This window comes from Amblyomma maculatum, chromosome 1, assembly GCF_055883805.1.
Source record: "Amblyomma maculatum isolate TAMU_Amacu chromosome 1, ASM5588380v1, whole genome shotgun sequence".
NCBI lineage: Eukaryota > Metazoa > Arthropoda > Arachnida > Ixodida > Ixodidae > Amblyomma > Amblyomma maculatum.
The window spans coordinates 361772389-361793490 of NC_139344.1; the positions used below are offsets into that span (position 1 = coordinate 361772389).

General features: G+C 46.4%; 1 protein-coding gene across 1 annotated transcript in view; it reads right to left on the reverse strand.

Moving 5' to 3' along the window:
• Window positions 1-15: 15 nt before the first annotated feature.
• Window positions 16-21102, reverse strand: part of LOC146207946 (uncharacterized) — a 61168-nt gene continuing 40081 nt past the window's right edge. The window contains exons 3-4 of the mRNA XM_084577842.1: window positions 6766-6998; window positions 16-442 (exon numbers count right to left, since the gene is read on the reverse strand). Of these exons, the coding sequence (XP_084433968.1) occupies window positions 16-442; window positions 6766-6998 (660 nt within the window). The remainder of the gene's footprint in view (window positions 443-6765; window positions 6999-21102) is intronic.

Sequence of the window (21102 nt, forward strand, 5' to 3'; positions counted from 1 at the left end):
ATGAAGCACATCATCTTACATTCCAAACAGCCCATGATTTGGTCCTTGCCCCATCGCGGTGTGAACACACGCCCTCCTACAAGCGGAGTCCGAAATGAACCGGTTTGACCCGGTCAAGCAGCGATGTTTTCGGAGCTGAGCAGCCGATGAATTTAGGCACTGCACACGTCCGTCGATCGGAGAGATTTCCGCGAAATAGGGAAACCTCAGTACATCGATGGTGCATATTGCCCCTGTCTTCGGTCTTCTGCAGACAGTGTAGCGCCCTCCTCCCCTGTGCCGCCTGGATAACACTTGGGGTCGCACAGAGCAGCGGCGCAGGCATTCGCTACGGCTGACGAAGACGTGGCTGTGGGCTATGTCCGGACAGAGTCCTCCAGGGAAATTCCAGGGCTGGCAGTGTTTGCCGTCGAAAAACCACCAGATGGAGCTCACGTCTTCCCTGCATAGTGCAGAACGCAGATTATACAAAGACGATGCAATCCTACAAAACAGCTTTGAACCCCACCTCGTCATCAGTTATGGCTCTTGCAAACAAATAAGCTGGTACATGATAATGAGGAATTTCGATTTTAGAGCTGTTCTGTTGAAGCAGCAAGTCTTAATTGACAGGGAAAGGTCTCTTCTTGACGAAGAAAGCAGACAAAACGGCAACCTGAGAACGAGCGACTACACCCCTTTACGACTTGCAAACAAAGTGCTTATATTCCGCACATTGAATCAATAAGATAAAGCTGTCTCTAATGTCGCTTGAAACTTTCAGGCAGAGAAAACACACACATTTGTTTATTTGCCCTCATGTCTTGCAGTGTATGTGAAATAAATGAAATGAGACATATATAATCACGGTCGTGATTTTTGTTCGATTTGGTTTATGGGATATAACGTCTCGAAGCGATTCAGGCTTCTAGAGGCGCCGTAGTGGCGGGCTGCGGAGTAATTTAGACCATCTGAGGTTCTTAAACGTGCACTGACATCGCACAGCCCACAGGCGCCTGGCTTTTCTCCTCCGTCGAAAAGCGGCCGTCACGGGCGGTATGAAGACAGTAGTCGAGTGCCCTAACCTCTGCACCACCTGGTCGGAGCAGGCTCGTGAATTGAAACGAGCTATATGAAGAAAATATTTCAACGCCACATCAACAGTATAGGTGATGAATGTCGAGTCTAAAAATGAAATAAAATTCAAGCATGGGCTCTCGGAGAAGTTCTGCTAGATGAGGAGGTGCTGCGCCGAGTTATCGGTATCGGCTAGATTACGTGAGATGTAAATTAGTCGGTATTAAAAAAATGAGGTGGTAAATGTAGTCGTTAAGAATCAACTATGCATAGCAGTATGGCATCAAACAGAAGGAAGGTAGACAGTAATGTTTGATAGGATGTGCGAAAAGCGCTTTCTCACAGCCGAACATCACTGTTTCGACAACGTTTTCAGCGTTGCAGATATGTATATTCTTGCACTGTTAGCTATGTAATTTTATTTTATAAGTGTTGTCACCTATTTAGTCTTGATTACTAAACGCAAATGCAGTTGGTGGTGAGGTTTAACGTCCCAAAGCGACTCCAGCTATGACAGACACCGTAATGAAAGACTCCGGAAATTTTGATCACCTGGGGCAGGTTCTTTAACGTGCACTAACACACTGTGACCTGGGGTTTTTTAACGTGCACTGACATCGCGCAGCACACGGGCGCCTTGCCTTTCGCCTCTATGGAAAAACGGCCGCCGAGACCGGGATTCCATCCCGCATCCTTTGGAACTGTATTCGAGTGCCGTAACCACTGCTCCACCCCGGCGCAGTGTAATCCCACAATACTCGTCGACATATCTGTATTTTTTTATTTGTTTTCCGCTCTGGAATGCAACTAAAGCCGATATGACACGTGTGAAAATTAGACGAGCATTATCACCTAAATAAGTGCGTGAAAAAAAAGTGCAACTGTATTTTTTATTTAATCAGAATTGGGCTTCTATATAACAAAAAGGGGCCTGTAACCGTTTACCTTTAGTTGGAAACTTGTAGGCAAGTCTAGAACATTTCCTAACTCTCGCGAGGGCTCAAGTTCCGAATTTGAAAGAATTAGAATTTCAGGTTTTGAATACCACTATGTTGCCCTACGAAACGTCGGCCCATTAAAGTGTTAAGAACATGTAAGCCCAGACAGATTGTGAATATAAATGTTGGACTAGGCGTTCCAAAACGTATAGCGGAGATTGTGCTGCATCAGCGCCTACGGGCAAAACGATAGTAATGAAAAAGAACACAAGAATATTTTGAAAGAAGGCGCCGGAAATTAGTTGTTTTGTGTTTGTTGGTTGTTTTGTGGGGTTTAACGTCCCAAAGCAACTCAGGCTATGAGAGACGCCGTAGTGGAGGACTCCGGAAATTTCGACCACCTGGGGTTCTTTAACGTGCACTGACATCGCACAGCACACGGGCACCTTGCTTTTCGCCTCCATCGAAAAGCTGCCGCCGAGGCCGGGATTCGATCCCGCGTCCTTGGGAACAGTAGTCGAGCGCCGTAACCACTGCGCCACCCCGGCGGGGTGAAATTAGTGTCCTCTATTATCGCACAACACACGGGCGCCTATCATTTTGCGTCCGCCGCTTTTCTGTACAGGCGAAGAGCTACGCTTCTGAGCGCTATGTCATGTCAGAGGACGTTATAGAAAACCTCGGGTGGTCGAAATTTTCGAGGCCGGCTCGAACTGGGGGGATAAAAGGGGTCGGAGCTGGTTACGAGGCCGACGCCGAAGCAAAACCCAGGAACAGCCGCCAAAGAGCTACGCTCTAAAAAATTACGAGGCACTTTAGCCACTAAAGTAGTGAAAGGCGAAAACCTGAGAAGTCCCACTTTGTCTAGCGTTCCTGCCATCTGCAATCCCACACTTGAACATGCGCCAGGGAACACCACGCGACGGGAGCGATGATTGATTGATTGATTTATAGGAAAGGAAAGGCGCGGTAACTGTCTGTCTCACTTGTTTTCTGTGGACACCTCAACCGTGCCATAAGGGAATGGAGGAAGGTGGGAGTGAAAGTGAAAAGAGAGAAAGACGAGGCATAGTGGAGGGCTACGGAGTAATTTCGACCACCTGGGGATCTTTAACGTGCGCTGACATCGCACAGCACATGGACACCTCTTAGTTTCGCCTCCGTCGAAACGCAGCCGCCGAGGTTGTGTTCGAACCCGGGTACTCCGGCACAGTAGTCGGGCGTCTTACCACTGCACCGTGTGCTGTGCCAACACCACCTATAGACGAACTTCTAGGTGGTGTTGGCTGTGCGATGGTCAGCTGATTTAAAAAAAAAAACTGATTTATTTATAGGAAGGGAAAGGCGCGGTAACTGTCTCACTTGTTTTTCCGTGGACACCGCAACTGCGCCGTAAGGGAAGGGAGGAAGATGGAAGTGAAAGTGGAAAGAGAGAAATAGGAGCCGTAGTGGAGGGCTACGGAGTAATTTCGACCACCTGGGGATCTTTAACGTGCGCTGACATCGCACAGCACACGACGCCTGTTCGTTTCGCCTCCATCGAAACGCAGCCGCCGAGGTCGGGTTCGAACCCGGGTACTCCGGCACAGTAGTCGGGCATCTTACCACTGCACCACCCCGGCGTGGCCGATGGTCAGCTACTTTGGTCATCTGATGAGAAGAGAGGAGTCGCTGGAGAAAGATTTGATGTTGGGAAAGGTTGAGGGTCGCCGGAGAAGGGGTGGGCAGCGAACGCGATGGTTAGATGGCATCCTCGAGGCACTGCAGATGAAGTTATGTGATGTTACGAAGATAGTGAGAGACCGGAAAGCGTGGCGTGACATGGTCCATGGGGTCAGGAAGAGTCAGACATGACTGAATGACTGAACTGATTTATTTATTTTAGAGCTCAGCTCTTTGGCGTCCGTTCCTGGGTTTCGCGTCGGCGTCGTCGTCGGCCTCGTAACCAGCTCCGCCCCCCTTTCATCCCCCCAGCGCTAGCAGCGACCGACTGATACCGCTGGATGCCGCTGACGCCGCTAGAGAGTCAAGGTAACGTGACTGGATAGAACACCATCGCCTCCATGCAGAAAGAGGAGGGGAGGGTCCCCCCCCCCTGTTCCTGTGTGGCGGATAGGGTGCTCTTCAGTTGCCGACGCGCCGGTTATTTCACGTAGGCACCGGCACGTCGACGAATACGTGACCACCTTCCCACGGCTAGACAGTTCTTGGCGCTGCGGAAGCGAGGGTATCATATTGTTTGCGTCGGCATCGGCGGCGTTGTCCCTGAAACCAACTCCGCAGCTGGGGTTGACTCACTATCGGCGTCAGCAGCATCAATCAGTCGCTGCGATCTCTTCCCTCCTCCCTTTATCGCGGCGTTGTCCGCTTGCTGCGCGCGCTTCTGCCCCCATCGTTTGCCGCTGGGTGTACACGCCGCCCCCCTCCCCCCTTTTCCTGCGAGTCTCCGGTTGTCAAAGCGCCGGCTGCCCCGCCGGGGTGGTGCAGTGGTAAGACGCCCGACTACTGTGCCGGAGTTCCCGGGTTCGAACCCGACCACGGCGGCTGCGTTTCGATGGAGGCGAAACGAAGAGGCGTCGTGTGCTGTGCGATGTCAGCGCACGTTAAAGATCCCCAGGTGGTCGAAATTACTCCGTAGCCCTCCACTACGGCTCCTCTTTCTCTCTTTCCACTTTCATTCCCACCTTCCTCCCTTCCCTTACGGCGCGGTTCGGGTGTCCACAGAGCAAGTGTGACAGTTACTGCGCCTTTCCCTTCCTGTGAACCAATTTAACTTTATTTAACTTTAAAGCGCCGGCTCTAACTTAATTCCTTTCTTCGCTCCTCCTCCAATGCAACCACTGTGCGGTGGCAATCAGAGAGCCAGATCGGTGGCGGCGGATCTGTATATGTGCACCGCCCGAGCCGAAATTGCCTTTGCCGCTCGCCACTGCGAAATTATCTGCCAGTTCTTTCTGAGCCATGAGCGAGACGACCGGTGGAAGTCCTCCGGCTGCTGCTGCTGCTGCTGCCGCCGCCGCCGCCGCCGCCGCCGCCGCTGCTGCTGCCGCTGCCGCTGCCGCTGCTGCTGCTGCTGCTGCTGCCGCTGCCGCTGCCGCTGCCGCTGCTGCTGCTGCTGCCGCTGCCGCTGCCGCTGCCGCTGCCGCTGCTGCTGCTGCTGCTGCTGCTACTGCTGCTGCCGCTGCTGCTGCCGCTGCTGCTGCCGCTGCTGCTGCCGCTGCTGCTGCCGCTGCCGCCGCCGCCGCCGCCGCCGCCGCCGCCGCCGCCGCCGCCGCCGCCGCCGCTGCTGCTGCCGCTGCCGCCGCCGCCACCGCCGCCGCCGCCGCCGCCGCCGCCGCCGCCGCCGCCGCCGCCGCCAGAGCAGAGGCCCAGCGCCGTCGCCGCCAGAATCCAGAGCAGTAAGCGAGGCTGAATCAGAAGCTCACCGCCACCGCCGAGAAGGGAGTCTTTGTTAAAGGAATACGTGTGAAAAATAAAAAAAAACTGTTATAGCGCATACATGTGCTGCTCGATTTCTTTGCCTCAATCTATCGAAAAGGTGAAACAGCTTATTTTTTAAATTGGTTCACAGGAAGGGAAAGGCGCAGTAACTGTCACACTTGCTCTGTGGACACCCGTACCGCGCCGTAAGGGAAGGGAAGAAGGTGGGAATGAAAGTGGAAAGAGAGAAAGAGGAGCCGTAGTGGAGGGCTACGGAGTAATTTCGACCACCTGGGGATCTTTAACGTGCGCTGACATCGCACAGCACACGACGCCTCTTCGTTTCGCCTCCATCGAAACGCAGCCGCCGAGGCCGGGATCCGATCCCGGGAACTCCGGCACAGTAGTCGGGCGTCTTACCACTGCACCACCCCGGCGGGGCACAGCTTATTTGCTGCGCTCAAATTTCGCATTAGGAAGTAACGTAATCGTCGGTAATATTTTTATTTATAGGAAGGGAAAGGCGCGGTAACTGTCTCACGTGTTTTCTGTGGACACCGGAACCGCGCCGTAAGGGAAGGGAGGAAGGTGGGAGTGAAAGTGGAAAGAGAGAAATAGGAGCCGTAGTGGAGGGCTACGGAGTAATTTCGACCACCTGGGGATCTTTAACGTGCGCTGACATCGCACAGCACACGGACGCCTCTTCGTTTCGCCTCCATCGAAACTGACTGAACTGAACTGAAGCATGGCTTGAACCTTGTGATAGAGCGAAAGCTGCGAGTCTACCATCCGCTGTTCAATCCGTGCTTTTTTTCATATTGATTTAAATTACCATTTAGGGAAAGGAAAGAGCTTTATATTTTTGATTGGACACCATGGAATTGTGGGCACCTAAACATGACCAGATCAAGGTCATGTTTTCATATTTTTGTTGTAGATTGTACATTGGTTATATTATATGAAAGGAAAGGCACAGTATCTGTCTTTGACCTTCAAGGTTGTTCAAGGTAATATCGCACCACAGAGGGCTGCCTCTCCGTTTAAGTTAGGTTTCAAGGAAAGGAAGGCGCACATTTTGGCGACCATCACGAAATCATGGACGCCCACACTTAATTAGGTCAAGATCATCTGAAAGGAAGATTTAGTGTCACACGAAGTCCTGCTATACTTAGCGCAGTCAAGGATTCGCTTCCATTGTAAGTTGGTTCATAAGAAGAAAAGACGCAGCATCTGTCAAGGTCACTTGAAGGGAAAAACCGTGCATACCCGACGGCTCGATCTACCTGACGTAATGAAGCTTTAGCTACATAAGCAAAAGAATACTCCCGTTCATATTGAAAATCCTCCTTACCTGGTGCATCCGGAAAAGAGTGTCTTCTCGAAGCAAGACTCCGCAGGCAACTCTCCGCGCACGCAGCGCTGCTTGCAGGCCTCGAAGGAAGCGAACCGATTGGGAGAACGGTTACACACTTGTGTGTGGTCCGTGGCGGTTCGCACGCAAGAACGAGTCGTGTGCCGGTAATAGATTTCCTCACGTAAAGCCGAGCAATACGTGTAGTAGGCCATACCGCACCTGTGCTTTGTCTGTACACCAAGAAGGAAAGCGTAAGAAAACATTAGTCGCCTGTTTTCGCAAATGCCGCGCAGGTTAGTAGCTGAAATCATGGTGTAGTAACTGTGGAAGCAGTAGTATTGTCGTGGTTAACTTCAGAATAGCTAGCTTTACCAAGATGACAGCTTCTGGGAAACTAATGGTGAGGCGTAAATTGGAAGTGGGAAACAGTCTATCGTGGTTGCTTTCCTTTGTTTACGCGTTACGTGTTACTATTACATCTTTCGTTCTTTATAAACCGCCAAACCCATAGGCTGCATTACTAACAGTTTGGGTGCTCACGCTGTGGCGAACTGCTCTACTCTGCTTCGAACTATTCATGGGAATTGCTGGATTGTCGAATAAAGAGCTAGTATGGCGGACACCAAGATTGGCATCGACTACAACGCAGAGTGTAAGTGGTACAGCTAAGAGTGCTGTGACACTGGTCTCTCAGTGTTCGGGTACTTACAGGCCTGGGCATCGGTGCTGCCAAGATATTTAGGTGACGCTTAAACACAGCTGTGGACCGGGTTGTTTCCGTGGCAGGACTAAGGCCATCAGGATCCTCCTCTGTGAGTTTCCTTGGCCGCAATGACGTTTTGTGCTTGCGTTTTTTCTTAAGCTTAGGAGATGAAATCGGCAAGGTATCGAGAAGAGGAGCAAATGGCTCTTCCGTGCGTTTGCTGACGTGTGCGACGGCATTACCTGGTGCAAAGTATTTCTTCTTTCTCTTCCGTGAAGCGTGTCTTGCAGTCGTCGTCGTGGTTGTCAATGAGCTCGTCTCTTGCTTTTCGACACTCTTTTCACTAATCGTTGCAGTGACAGGCGCTCTGTCCCTGCTGGTTAGCTGTCCTCGATGGCTTGTGGCTTGGGGCTCCCACTTTGTGTCGATCATTACAGCAATGACGCTGGCGAGCGCCAAAAGAACAAGAAAAGCAGTCAGGGTGCACTTAGTACGCGGCTCATCGTAGCGCCGCCTATTTAGAGACACCGAATTCATAGTTTGCGGTTGTGAAGTATGGTCAATCGCGTCTTCGTAAGAGGAACGTGGCACCTCTCGACTTACAGGTCGCCGGCTAAAGAGGTGCTCCTGGGAACTAAAGGAGTTCCGTTCTTCCACGCGAGCTTCACCAAGGCGGCCTCGATTCTCCGCCCGTGGCACTGGGTAAAACCGGCGTGCGTCCTCCTTGTCATATTCCGGGATCTGTACCATGCGTTGTGATAAGAGCTGTCCCCTTGTATCCAGTGCGATTCGGCTTGGCAGGGACGGCTGCGCATCAAGCGGGTAGCTTTGATTCGACCTGCACAGAAAGTCTGTGGTGTGCACCAGGCGAGGAAAGTCTTCTTGTTGCTGGATGTCCTCTGAAGAGATTTCTCTGCTGGTCCTCACGCCATAGTACGATAACGGCGCCGATTCTATGTCTTCGGAAGGTTCAGATTCCATGGCCGTTGGCGGAGCCGAACACTCGTGGAAGACACGCCCTTCACGCACTCCCAGCACGATCGAATGTCTTCGTCTTCGTTCAGCAACATGAGTAAAAATTGATTCTCGTGTAGAGGACGAAATTACAAAGCGAAGCTAAATGAACAGGAATATAGATTGTAGTATTATTCGCCAAATGTGTTTATATTGCGGGAAATAAAAAAGCAGGCGAACACTGCAAACACCTAGAATGTACACCTAACGTAAAACAGAGATTGAGCACCATACTGAACTAGTCAGCCCTTTATTTACCTAGGTGGTAATACTTTTTACCTATTAATAAAAGGAAACTGAAGCCTAGACATGGTATGCCGGTAAGAGTAATTTAAAAAAAAATAGGCATCATTTATTATGCAAAAATCGCCTTGAATTAGTGTCTTTGCTTCAGTACACGGTTGTTGTGCCTGTAGGAAGAAGGAAACGAAAAGCATGGGCCTGCTACTGGCTCTAGCTTATTTTAAATCTTATGATTTTGTTTAGTGGACAATTACTTTACAAAAACATAATATTTAAAATAAGCTACAGCCAGTAGCAATTAATTTGACAATTACTTTAAGGCTTACTCCAAGACCTTCTCTGCGGGCACGGCGCAGGAGAGCCGGCAAAGAGACCCTCCCTCTGGCTGAGCCCCTGCTCAGAGGTCCATGTTGGTGTAAATAAAGTCTTCTCACTCACTCCCAATTAATTTAATGAACTAATTCAGTATGTGTTGGACATTTGGCAGTCCACACTGAACCCTGGCCAACCCACCTTCGTGGGTATGTGCCATATATCAAGGCAGAAGAAGAAGAAGGAGCTGAGCCACTTCCGCTGCCTCGGGCGGACAGAAGAGAGAACAGAGAAGAAAGAAAAAAGAAGAAGGAGAGAAAGACACACGCCGCAGCAATAGCCGTCGTCCACCACCGAAGCAGTGGCGGGTGCAATGAGGGCCTACAAGAGATAAAATTCGATGGCTGGCTGTTATTCGGCTTCTATTTTTTTTTTTTGTGACACAAGTGACCCATTTTCTGTACAACCTGTCAATTAATGCTGGGTCATGCGTTACCGGACTAGGTTGTCAGAACTTAACACATGCAATCGAGAATTTTACTGCGACAGCAATACTACTCGCACTTTCAAGCCTTCGCTTGACGCGGCAGCAGTTACGTCTTAACCACGTGACACTGTGACGTCACATCCCTACGTGACACATGGGCTGGCAGGAGCTGCCAACTTGGGTCTCTCGTTTCACTTGGGACGGTTATGCCAGAATCAGCCTGCTAGGACCCTGGCATTCACGTTACCCCTATAGGCCACTAAAGCACGTTTATATGGGTTGGTTCAAGCGGGGCTTTATATGTGGGCTGAGGAAGAAGAAAAAGACAAGAAGAACACTCGGTCACCCGCAGCTAATGCTTTCGTTCAATATTTGGTTCAGCAGCGTTGAACCCTTGTAACTTTTTATATACTTCAGTGAAGTGGTCAAAAGTGTCAGAGTTCTACTTGCGCGTTTAACGCAGCAGTACCTATCTGCTGTAAAACTTAAAAAAAAAAAAACTCTATTGGGATGTATGTGATGTTGTTCTACCTGAAGCTATGTATTAGTACTTATGTACCGTAGAGGCAAGGGCAGTGATAAGTTAAAACGGGTAAACCAAATGCAGGTACCAGCAACTGCGAAAATTTCTTTTTTTAAGTTACAGACTGTATTTTTGGCCTTGAGAGCCTTTCTGGAAAGAGAAGGACTGTTCCTCGCTTGGGGTCAAAACTGTCTAATTCGAAAGCAGTTAAAAGCAATTGATCAGGCAGTCTTGCATGGTCGGGAAGGTGCGTACTTCTGGGACGTGTTTCAAAGAAAAATTAATAAAGAACTTCCCTGGAGCGGTATAGAATACGATTTCTCTCTCTAGAAAATGGCGAGAGACTACCTTATGATACCTTATGATACAATAATGCTTATTGGCCTCCATAGTGTTTGGCTTCTGAGAATTGCTGGATACCTATATATGCATATTTAACAACTAGCCTAACCGAATGTTCGTTAACGGCTCGATACCACTGTGAACTAGATGTAAGGCCAGCCCGAATCTACTTCCGCGAAAACATGCACTGGTTTGTGGAAATACAGAAAAGAGCTGATCAAGTTCCTGAAGGGCTTTTGAGAATAGAACCTCTGTTGTTCCTGAGGGAACTTAATATGACGAAGTAAGATGTGCCTGCTTGATTATAAAATACCCGCATGCAAGGGGATTATTGTAAATGTTATCTTATATTGTGGGTATTGTGTCGAAGGCAAGCAATAAAGAAAACAATTCTGTGTCGTAATGGATTAACGCGGCGTTTTGGAACGCCAAAACAGCGGTTTGAATCCACTTCGCGCGACCTTTCTTCTCTGTACACTTCCTTCTATAACTTAGCAGAATAATTGTAATTACTAGCACATTTCATTAGGGTGTGTTTCATTTTAGGATGCATCATGTGATGTTTTCAATGACAATTTGCTTTAAGACCAGCCGTGTAAGTTCATGAAGCAACATGAGATGCTACCATATGACAATGCCCGCGCTCTTTAATTGCGTAATTATTCGGTAATTTGTTTCGGCTGTTACCTTAAAGTTGCAATTAGAGACACTACTGTGCTGGATTCATCGTTATATATGCTTACACAACCGATAACGAGAAATGAGAATTTTAGGGACTCTACCCTTGAGAGATCGGAATTACGCAACCGCCGAACGGGCACATGAGAACTCCGCTCTAAAAGAGCAAGGAATATTGTGAGAAAAAGCCTTATATATCCTCCTATTAGTAGAACAGCTAGCGGCTGCGGTGTCCGTGAGCAGGGATCACGAAAGATAAGCATGACGGCATTGCGACACTCCCGAGATTGCTGAAGTCTATTAGTTAAATCATGAAGACGTTATATTTTATTCGATAAGGGTTGAATATGGGAATTACGTTGGAATAAGTTTGAATTATGTTGAATTAAGATGAGTTAAGTTGCACTGCGGTCAATTGCGGAGCAGAATTATGGTTGGCTGTGGTTAAGAGTAAATTGAATAGGATCCGGTCGTATCACGGCCTATTAAAGGTAGACTACGAATGATGCAACGAATGATGAGAGGTGTTTCCACCTCCAGGTGTCGCCGTGCTCAGTTTTCACGACGAGGAAGAGGAGACAAGCTCTAACGGCGAGACCCGTGAGGAGGCGTGGGATGGCGGCGTGGCGAGTGCGAGCGGGATACACGGTCATCAGTTTGCATCGGCGATGAAGAGTGTGGAAGATATTCACGGTCATTGGTTCGCATCGGAGATCACGTGCGTCAAAAATACTCCTGGATATCTCGGGGTTGTTCACAGTAACGCGGTAGCCGGTCGCTCCGCCTGAATCCTCGCAGGCCGAGACCTCGCTACGGGAAGCGGCTGTACATGTGGTCAGGACATGTGGTCAGGGTCCGCGCGAACACTTAGGCGCAGCACGTCTTCTACAAAGATTCAACACTTTCGGCAGGGCCCTCAATTTGAGCTTGGAGAAAATCTTCGGCATGCTGTCGCCGCTGCTAGTTTGCAAACGCGCGCACAAATTCTTTCTTACAGAGTTCCCAAGAGGTCAACAAGGCTTCGTAGTTCTCTAACGAGTACCGTGCCGTTGCCTCCAGAGATAAGTAGATATCGTGAAGACACTGGTAGGGGGCCTAGCCGTTGTGGCGCGCAACACGTTCGTAATATTGAACCCAGTCTTCTATATCATCCAGACCATCGCCACGAAACGGCGTGACAGCCCTTGGGGTCACCGGCACGTAGATGATCCGCGCAGCAGCAGCCGCACTGTCGGTTTGCTGCGGCTGGAAGGCCATGGTGACCTTAGCCCTAGCGGTCTTCCCCTCGGGCAAGAGTTCGAATTCCGGAGCTTGGCCTTGTTGACGTCGACTAACGCAGCTTTCAGGTGCTGTAGCAGACTCTAAGCAAATTCGGCGCCTTGGACTGAAGAGCGGTCTCGAATTACTTGTAGGGCTACAGTGCATGGGATTCGCACCCAGCACCTTTACCAAATGTCACGTCCTAGCCAAAGGACATGACGATAACAGCGACCGCAGGTCAGCAGGGCAGCAGCAGGAACCAGCGCGACGGCAGGGATCCTCAAACACCGAAATTATCACCCGCACTGGTATCTTCTTTCTTCACAGAACACTCGCACTTTCTGTTATTCGGTTACAATATATCGCCAATCACTTTTTATTCACCTGTGCTCGGATGACATGGAGACCCCTCCTCAGTTTAGCGAGGCTTTCAGCCATTGCGGTTACGGCAGGTTTTAAACAGAACACAGCGCTTATACTGTCGCTTCAAAGTGGAATGCAGACAATATTGCACTAACATATCACTCAGCAATATGACGAAAGCCTTGGGGTTTATATTATTTTATTTGCTTCTTAACTATGTCCGATGGTAACTGGCGTCCGGTAAAAATGATCAATTCCTCTACGTCTTCTCATCTTTGAAGACTCTATAGTGACAAGTCATCATGCAGCCCTTCAAAAGCTCTACATCTTCTGGCCCTTTCTGCATAGATAAAAAATAAGGACATTCATTAGACCACAGGTACCGGAGATTATGAACGGAGAACCTCCTGATTATCTCATTAGCGACTCCAGTTTCAACAATGTTTACGCGGAGCATTCATTTTCACGAAGTTTTTGAAATATTACTCGAGTTTCTCTCTCTTCTTTCATAAAGCAATTGTCTTCAAAAGTAATTAAATTTATTTAACGTTTTTTCACCTCTACATTGATATGATTTATTAAAATGTTAGTGCATTATGATACAAAACACATACTGCCTAAATAAATGCAGCTTAAGGAGACCGCTACTTGGCAGCGACAGTTTGCATCACAGTAAACAATAACAAAGTTTGAATGGATGCAGTAATACCTTTAGTATACTTGTGTAAATACGGTATTGCCCATATGATTACATTTCAGAAATATTGCAACCAAGATCTCTACAAGAAAGAGCATGATATCGAAGGGACCGTTAGTCTGATCAACAAGAAAGCGAGCACGCATCTCTGCTGTGTTCAGCATTATACTGTTTACTTAGGTTAATGTGAATGGGCATCTTCAAGTTTATTATTATCTGTAATACAGAGGAGATTAGTGGATGTAGCTTTGTATCGCATATGAGGTTTACAGTTTGCTAATACTCCGGAATTTAGACTGGTGCCCTGATGGAACAAACTATACATCTAACGTATTATAACCGGTTCTCGTTTACGTTAGAGAAGTGCAAAAAGAAGATAAATGAGACATGTAGCACTTGCGATAAGCTAAATATTTGTTTTCTTCCGCTTAGTAATACGGACTGCGTGGAATGCATGTTCTAATTGTTTTTCTGCTCACTTCAGAGTATAATTATTTAGGATGTGGCGTCTCTGATAGCCTGAGTCGCTTTGGGACGTTAAACCCCAAACCTGAACCTATTTAGGATGTAATTCCAAAAACAGTCTTTAATATATACAATAAAATAGTTTCGGAAAGATGCTTCGTTTACATGTTCATACTGAACTAATCATTTGCAAAAGTTTGCACATCGTGGCATAGAGTTCTCCAACTTGCAGGTGTTGGCGGAGAGTTCTCCAACTTGCACATAATTAATGCCACCTGTGTCTCAACAACATGGTTTATTCAGATTCTTGAAATAAACATCATATCCGATCGCAAAGTTAATCCATTCTTGCAGCTAATCAGATCTTAGCGTTTCTTACCGGAGTATAATAAAATAGGATTACTAAAGGCTGGTATTCCATATTTGTTCTTAAAATCTTCCTTCGAGTACAAATATTCGTTCCCTCTTATGGTATGACAGTTTTAATACAAACATTTTATTAGCACCTAAAAGAAGGCCCTGATATTTGAATTTTGAAGCTGAGACCATGTAAGTACATGTGGCTTGTAATATGCTTGAAGCGAAAGTTTCACAATGCTAGTTGGAGCCAGTCTTCGCGTGGCCTTCATTTTGACCTTCCCTTCACCTTCAAGGAGCAGAAAGACGAGCTCTCTTATGCGCCTCAGGTGTCCATAAAACTGCTACAAATAGTGCGCCTTCCCTGTAAGCCTACACACAATACAGCGTGCGCTAGCCATTGACCTTCAATGAGCCACAGGACAAAATGTAGCTACAAATATACCCTGACTTCCTCCTCCAAAACATCCGACCGCTTATACTACGTCTCACAAGGTGTTTGCAGCACAGCGAAAGGCAGACGCAGCCTGGTTGGTCAAACCAGGATCACGCGCACTACCATAGGCAGTTTTGTTCAAACGCCCCTTTCGCCCCCCGAATCGGCGGGGGTGACAGTAGGAGCACAATGCTCTATTATAGTGTGCAGGGGCGAGAGGCACTTATGAGCACAGTTTCAAGGGCTCCTGTGTCTTTCGCAGGGCTACAGATACCATAGGCAATTGTGTTCCAACGCCCCTTTCGCCCCCCCCCCCCCCCCGAATTGGCGGGGATGACAGTAGGAGCACAATGCTCTATTCTCTCAGGGGCGAGATGCACTTAGGAGCACAATTGCAAAGGCTCCTATGCCTTTCGCAGGGCTGTAGGTATCTTGTGAGACGAAGTATAGTGTGACCTTGTGGACCACCTTTGTGTCGCATCACAAGGTTATGACCTCTTGACCCTTTGAACTTTGGGTGACCTATGCCTTTCAAACATAAAGCTGATGAAAGAGTGGAAGGGGTGAACCACGTGATAATGTCAATCACTGGGTATAGCAACAAGGCGCAACCGCGCCTCGACTCAGAGCCAGCTATGGACGCAAGTGGAGTCGACGCAGCGCTTAGCAAGTCCTACCAAAGCCAGTTAAATCAGGCTATAAAACAGTTCTACCAAGCTCAACTATGCTTTGAACCTTTCGCTGAATACCTATATTGACTATGCTGAACCTCCGCTAATTTTTCACTTCTGGGGAAGCAGGAATTGCGTGAAATGTCTGTGTATTACTGAGTAAGCAAGGGGAAGCATTATCCTGACTAAATAAATAGGTTATTGGCGAAGTCGCCATTTCTTTACACATCGATTACACCTTGCAGGTTTTTATCAGATATGACATTCATAATTTTTTCTTCACAGCCAGTGGAAGCAGCGTCGCCTGTCAGATGTTCTTCAATAATCTAAAGCTGACCAACTATTCAAGTCAATATCGTATCCGTCAGGTTGGTTTGGTTTGTGGGGTTTAACGTCCCAAAGCGACTCAGGCTATGAGAGAAGCTGTAGTGGAGGACTCAGGACATTTCGACCTCTTGGGGTTCTTTAACGTGCGCTGACATGGCACAGCACAGGGGCGCCTTTCTTTTCGCCTCCATCGGAAAGCGGCCACCGAGGCCGGGATTCGACCCCGCATCTTTGGGAACAGTAGTCGAGCGCCGTGACCACTGCGCCATCCCGGCGGGGCGGCTTTTAATTTCTACAGGTCCTTACCGCAGTATGTAATTATAGGAATGGAACGGAGGAAGTGTGGTTTCTGTAACGTTGTACGAATAAACTAGCCAGCAGCCAGTTGTCATTTCAAGAAATATATTTTCTCACAAGGGTGCTCATGTTTCTGAAAAGATTAACGGCCGATGCTCTCTTTTTTTTTAGACCAAGTATCTGAACGGTTTTGTTTAATATATACTAGATGTTAGGAAACACGCCAACGATTCTAGACCTAACTAAACTGTCAAAATCGCAATCTGTTTTAAATGCAGCTACTTTTACACGTAGGCTCTTGCGGAACTCCTAATTTGTATGTGCGCATTGCTAAAAAAGCCTTAATGAGGAAGCCTACCGGGACGTATGACATTTTTTTTTACTGTCAGCTGATCGTCGACCATTACCGGCATGAAGCTTGGGGTTAACGTGATGCGTTACTAGCACGGCTCACTTAAGCGTGACTTCATCGTATAGAAGTAATTATTCGAATCTACTCTAGATAGCGTTCAAGAGAGTCCTTATGTATATTTGTGTGTCGCAAAAAAAGTCAAAGGACGACGCCGGAAGAACTCTTTGATGACAAATTCCAATGCCATTTTCTTGCTCAACATTGGTGTTTGCTCTTTAAAAGTTCTTGGCACCCGAGAATTCGGTTTTCATTGCCTCGGAATAAACCGAATATATTTGATCAAGTAGAATTCCAGAACGTAACGGATATTAAGCAATACAGCTCCGAATATATGCAAGATCCCAGTCGGAAAAAACTACAGAAAATGTTTTGATGTTACGACAGAATTTCTGTGTGGCATTTAACGGGAAACTTGTTGTGACAACAGAACATTCTGTCGTAACATCAGAAATTTCTGTAGTTACATCAGAAAAGTGCTACAGAACTACAGACAACACAAATTTACTACAGAAAAACTTGCAAATACAGATAATTACAAAAGAACTACAGAAAAATCTGATGGTTACGACAGAGCTTCATGATATTTTGTCGCATTATTGACACAGTCCTGCAGTTTTTTTCAACTGGGATATATATGTGTGTATATATATATAATGCTTTTTTTTTTTCTTTTCAATTTGAGCACTATGATTACGGCAAAAGCTGATGGAAAGCACTGTCTGTTTTTTTGTTCTTTTTGTGCCAGAGTTGTATATCTGTTTTTTGAAGCGGTTATTCTTCAGAGTAGGTGTTTTTTTAGGCTTAAGAGAAGAGAGTAGTCAGAAGTAAAGCGTGCATTAATCATAACCTGCTGAACAGACTTAGTTGCGTGAAACACTGTGCATAGAAAAGCCTCGCTGCGCTCGCCTAAGCTTCACAAGTGTAAATGACATTTTTCTATTACATTCTTCGTATTTTTTTCCCTCTGAATTTCCCACAGCCCAGCCTTAGAGGTTAACTCTCTCGAGTGTTTTACACAATAGTCTGATCACTGAATTAGCTCACTGTCGAATTTGCTTTTGACGATCGAATTTCTGTTCTGTGCTCTGGATACGGACATCGAATTTATTGCTGATTGTCGTTGAGATGGAGAAACATTGTATTCTAATCTTGACCGTGCAGGAGTATCAAAAAGCGTTTGCGAAAAGAAAACACTGTGTGCCCAAAAAAATATATATTCGCCGAAAGAAATGCTAGAATGGTGTTCTAAACTAAACACCACAAACAATCCCCCGAATTCAAAAACAAAGAGAGAAATGGTGACACTCCTGCTGCAGCATAAAATACAATCAATGTTCACTATGCAGTTGAACTTTTTGTTATGCAATTCCAAGCGCAGCACTGACCTCACTGATTTTACAATTCTTATTTTTTACTGAGGCCATCCTTGAAAATATAACGTTTTCGGTAATACGGCCTCATTTTGTGAGCTTCAGTTATTAATGCTTTTTCGTTCTTTATTCTGGTACTCGCGTGTTTGGAAAGGCTGCGTGCAAACAAAACATGAGCCACTTAAAATTTAGAGAGGTACAGGTGCCAATAAACCTTCAACTTCAGTTTGAAACGAGAAACAAAACTTGATTCAGTGTTTTAATTTTTATGTAATGGCTAAACTAGACGACGAAGAAAAGTAAAAGCGCTTACCGCGTTTACTTCCACAAAGTCTTGAAACTGCAATTTCGAGACGAAGTAGAACAAAGTTGAATTAGTGCGCAATCTCACTAAATGTCAGAGCTTAATTAGTAAAATCTAGAACAGTCAAGTAAAGCTCCTGCTTGGGTTAGCTGGTGCATGATGAAATTCACAAAGAATACCGAGTGACACACGTGGATAAAGAAGGGAAGTGAAGCACAACTCTATCGTAGAAAGGAAAGGTGGGGATAGGGAAGGTGGTCATAACTGGCCTCCACAACCATGAAGATCCCGGTTGACACAGGTCCATACCACTCTCAATATTGGATGCCCGCATCCTCTCTGGCCTTTATTTCATTTTACGCGTCAAGGGAGGGAGCAGTCATGAGTTCCCTGGGAGGTAGATGGGCCTAACTATCTCAAATAAATGATTTAATGATGCTAGTTACCCATAAAGTGACAAGCTGGGCTACTTGCTGAAATAACGAATTTTGAAACAATGTATGAGTCAGAGAAGATATCGGTTTGACGTTTTTTCCGCACCACCTTTGCTGTGTGAGTAGTGAGCTGTGCGGTGGTGGGTATGTTCTTTCGAGTCTTTTGAGTGCGGCGTAATCGTGTTATGAGGTGTGGGGCTCTCCAAAAGACTCCATGTCCAAGGCGATGTCAACAACGCGGTCAGCGTTTACTCGAGCCTATGTGTGGATGGCCTCTTTCCCTGTTTTTTCCGCCTGGGCTGATAATTTTATCAGTTCAATTTATCTTATTTGTTCAATTGAGTTAAGGTTAAGGCATACGTCCCGAGGAGTGCTAGGGATTCTTAATTTCGCATAATTGAGTACGGTGTGTTTACAATCGCTCACAGTGGTGGTGGCTCGAGTGTAGCCAATATCGGTTGGGATGGCTGCTTCTTGCGTGGGAAGGGGTTAGCAGGTTGTGAATATTTCCAACATCATTAGTGTTGCCGGTCTTTCCACCTTGGGTTGTGTTACCCAGCAAATAGTAAACCTGTGCAGGTCGTCTGATTTGCAGGTAGAGCCTACATGTAGAACCTTTTCTAGTTTTTGCAACATGCAAGTATATGGCTCGTTCTTCCTGCCGTCATTGTGTTTGTGGAGTCATGACCTTTTGGTAGTGGCTTGATCATGACCCGCTTTCGTACATTTGCTGATACTGGCCCTGGAAGACCATCGCCGATTCCCCTTTGGTGGTCAGCCTATGTAGTATAACTCTTCCTGTAGACGTAGAGCATGTCCTATGAATTTGCATTCTCCGTTCTGTTTGTTTAAGCTTTTCAGATGAGTTGTATAGTGCGAGCGCTAGTACCTGCCCGTTGGATGTGTAATGAGGGCATCCTAAGACTGTTTGTAAACTGATCTGATAACAGCGTCGACCTTTCTGACCTCGAACTTAAGTAAGGAATTGCGTACGTTATTCTACTTAGTACAAACGCGTTATTAATTTGAAAGTGACCGTGATCTTTCATTCCTCTCTTTCAATTAGCGATGCGCCTAATCATTCTTTCTGTCTGGTGGACAGATCCTTTGATTGCTTCGAGCATGGTTGCGTCACTCGACATATTAGGTATTCTTAGTCCAAGAGTTGATTTCCATTAATTCACCGACTTCATTACCTTGGAGTTCTACCGTAATAGGTATTCTGTCTTCTAGCTTGCATCTTCGAATAACCAACAGCTCTGACTTTCTCGGCGATCACTCGAGTCCTGCTTTTGTTGCCTCTTCCGTAAATGGCCCGGCAGCATATTTCAGCTCTTCTTGTATCTGTCCATGTGAGCCTATGTCCCTCCAGTAGTTCATCCGCGTATAAACTGTGGTGTACGGTGTTGTTTGCGGCCACTTTGGTAGCTTAAAAAGTGCAAGATTGAACATTAAATAGGATAGGACCGCTCCCTGTGGCATTCCCTTGTTCCCAAGTGTTCCCACAAACAGGCGCTGGTTCGCGTTTGTGTGCCGGTTTACTCTTGTCTGTGGCGATGCAATCTTATCTAACTAGAGCAATCCAATGCCGTAAATAATTGTATCTTTGCCAAACTCTAATTTCAAAAAAAGGCCTTGATTTCGTTATTGCCGCGTGTATAATTTTCAAGGCAACCATGAGGTACGCACCATCTCTGCGAATATTTAGATAGCTGGGTTGTAACCAAATCGCTAAGGATTAATTAAAACAAAACGATGGGTAGGTGTGTGGAAACCTCCACCCCCATGCCATTAATCAGCGATTGTGTACACACGTGAACACCAAATTATGCACACTGTAAACTCCTGTAACTTAGCTCACTTTATTGTGACATTGCTTGATGCTAGCTTAAGCTAAAACTTTGTGGAATTCAGTCTCAGTCTCAAACGAGAAAACTGAATTGGCTTGTGAACTTATTCCAACGTTTTATTTTGCTTGAGTACATCACTGTGCATTACAAGAAATTGAATTATTAGCATTGCGTGCAATCAAAATGTTTGTAAGAATTTTATACATGTTTCTTTATTTAGTATAATATACAATTTCTGGTGCATATATTAGTATAATAGAGTTGCACTGCAGAACATGTGAAGTGTCGTAGGGCGGCTTTTTTTTTTGTTGTTGTTGCCAGTGAAACAAGATAAAAATCGTTATTCGAAGTCACAGAAAAGTTTATGTGACCTTATTGGCCAACCGATGTCTGATTTTGTATGAGCGGAGGGAAACGTAGCCACTGTGAAAACTCCGTGTCTATATATGACATTTTCTGCTCACTTATAGCCTATATCAGCAACATCCATTACGTTCGGCGCCGTTTAATTCTATTCCGTTCAAAGTGAGCAACATGACAGATGTTGTGAAAGCCTGACTAAAGCAATGCGAGCACAGCCATTCAAAATGGAGAATTAAAGGTGCACAAATATTATTTCCGCAACTATTAACATAAAAATGTGATTTGAGATTAACAATCTCTGGACGACAACGCTTATTTCATCCTTAGTTTAGCAAGTGTAGTCGTGTACTTGAACCCACAGGTTTTATCTGGGCTTACAATTCATTTGATTTGCCTTAAAACCTTGAATGAAATTTCTAGACTTCA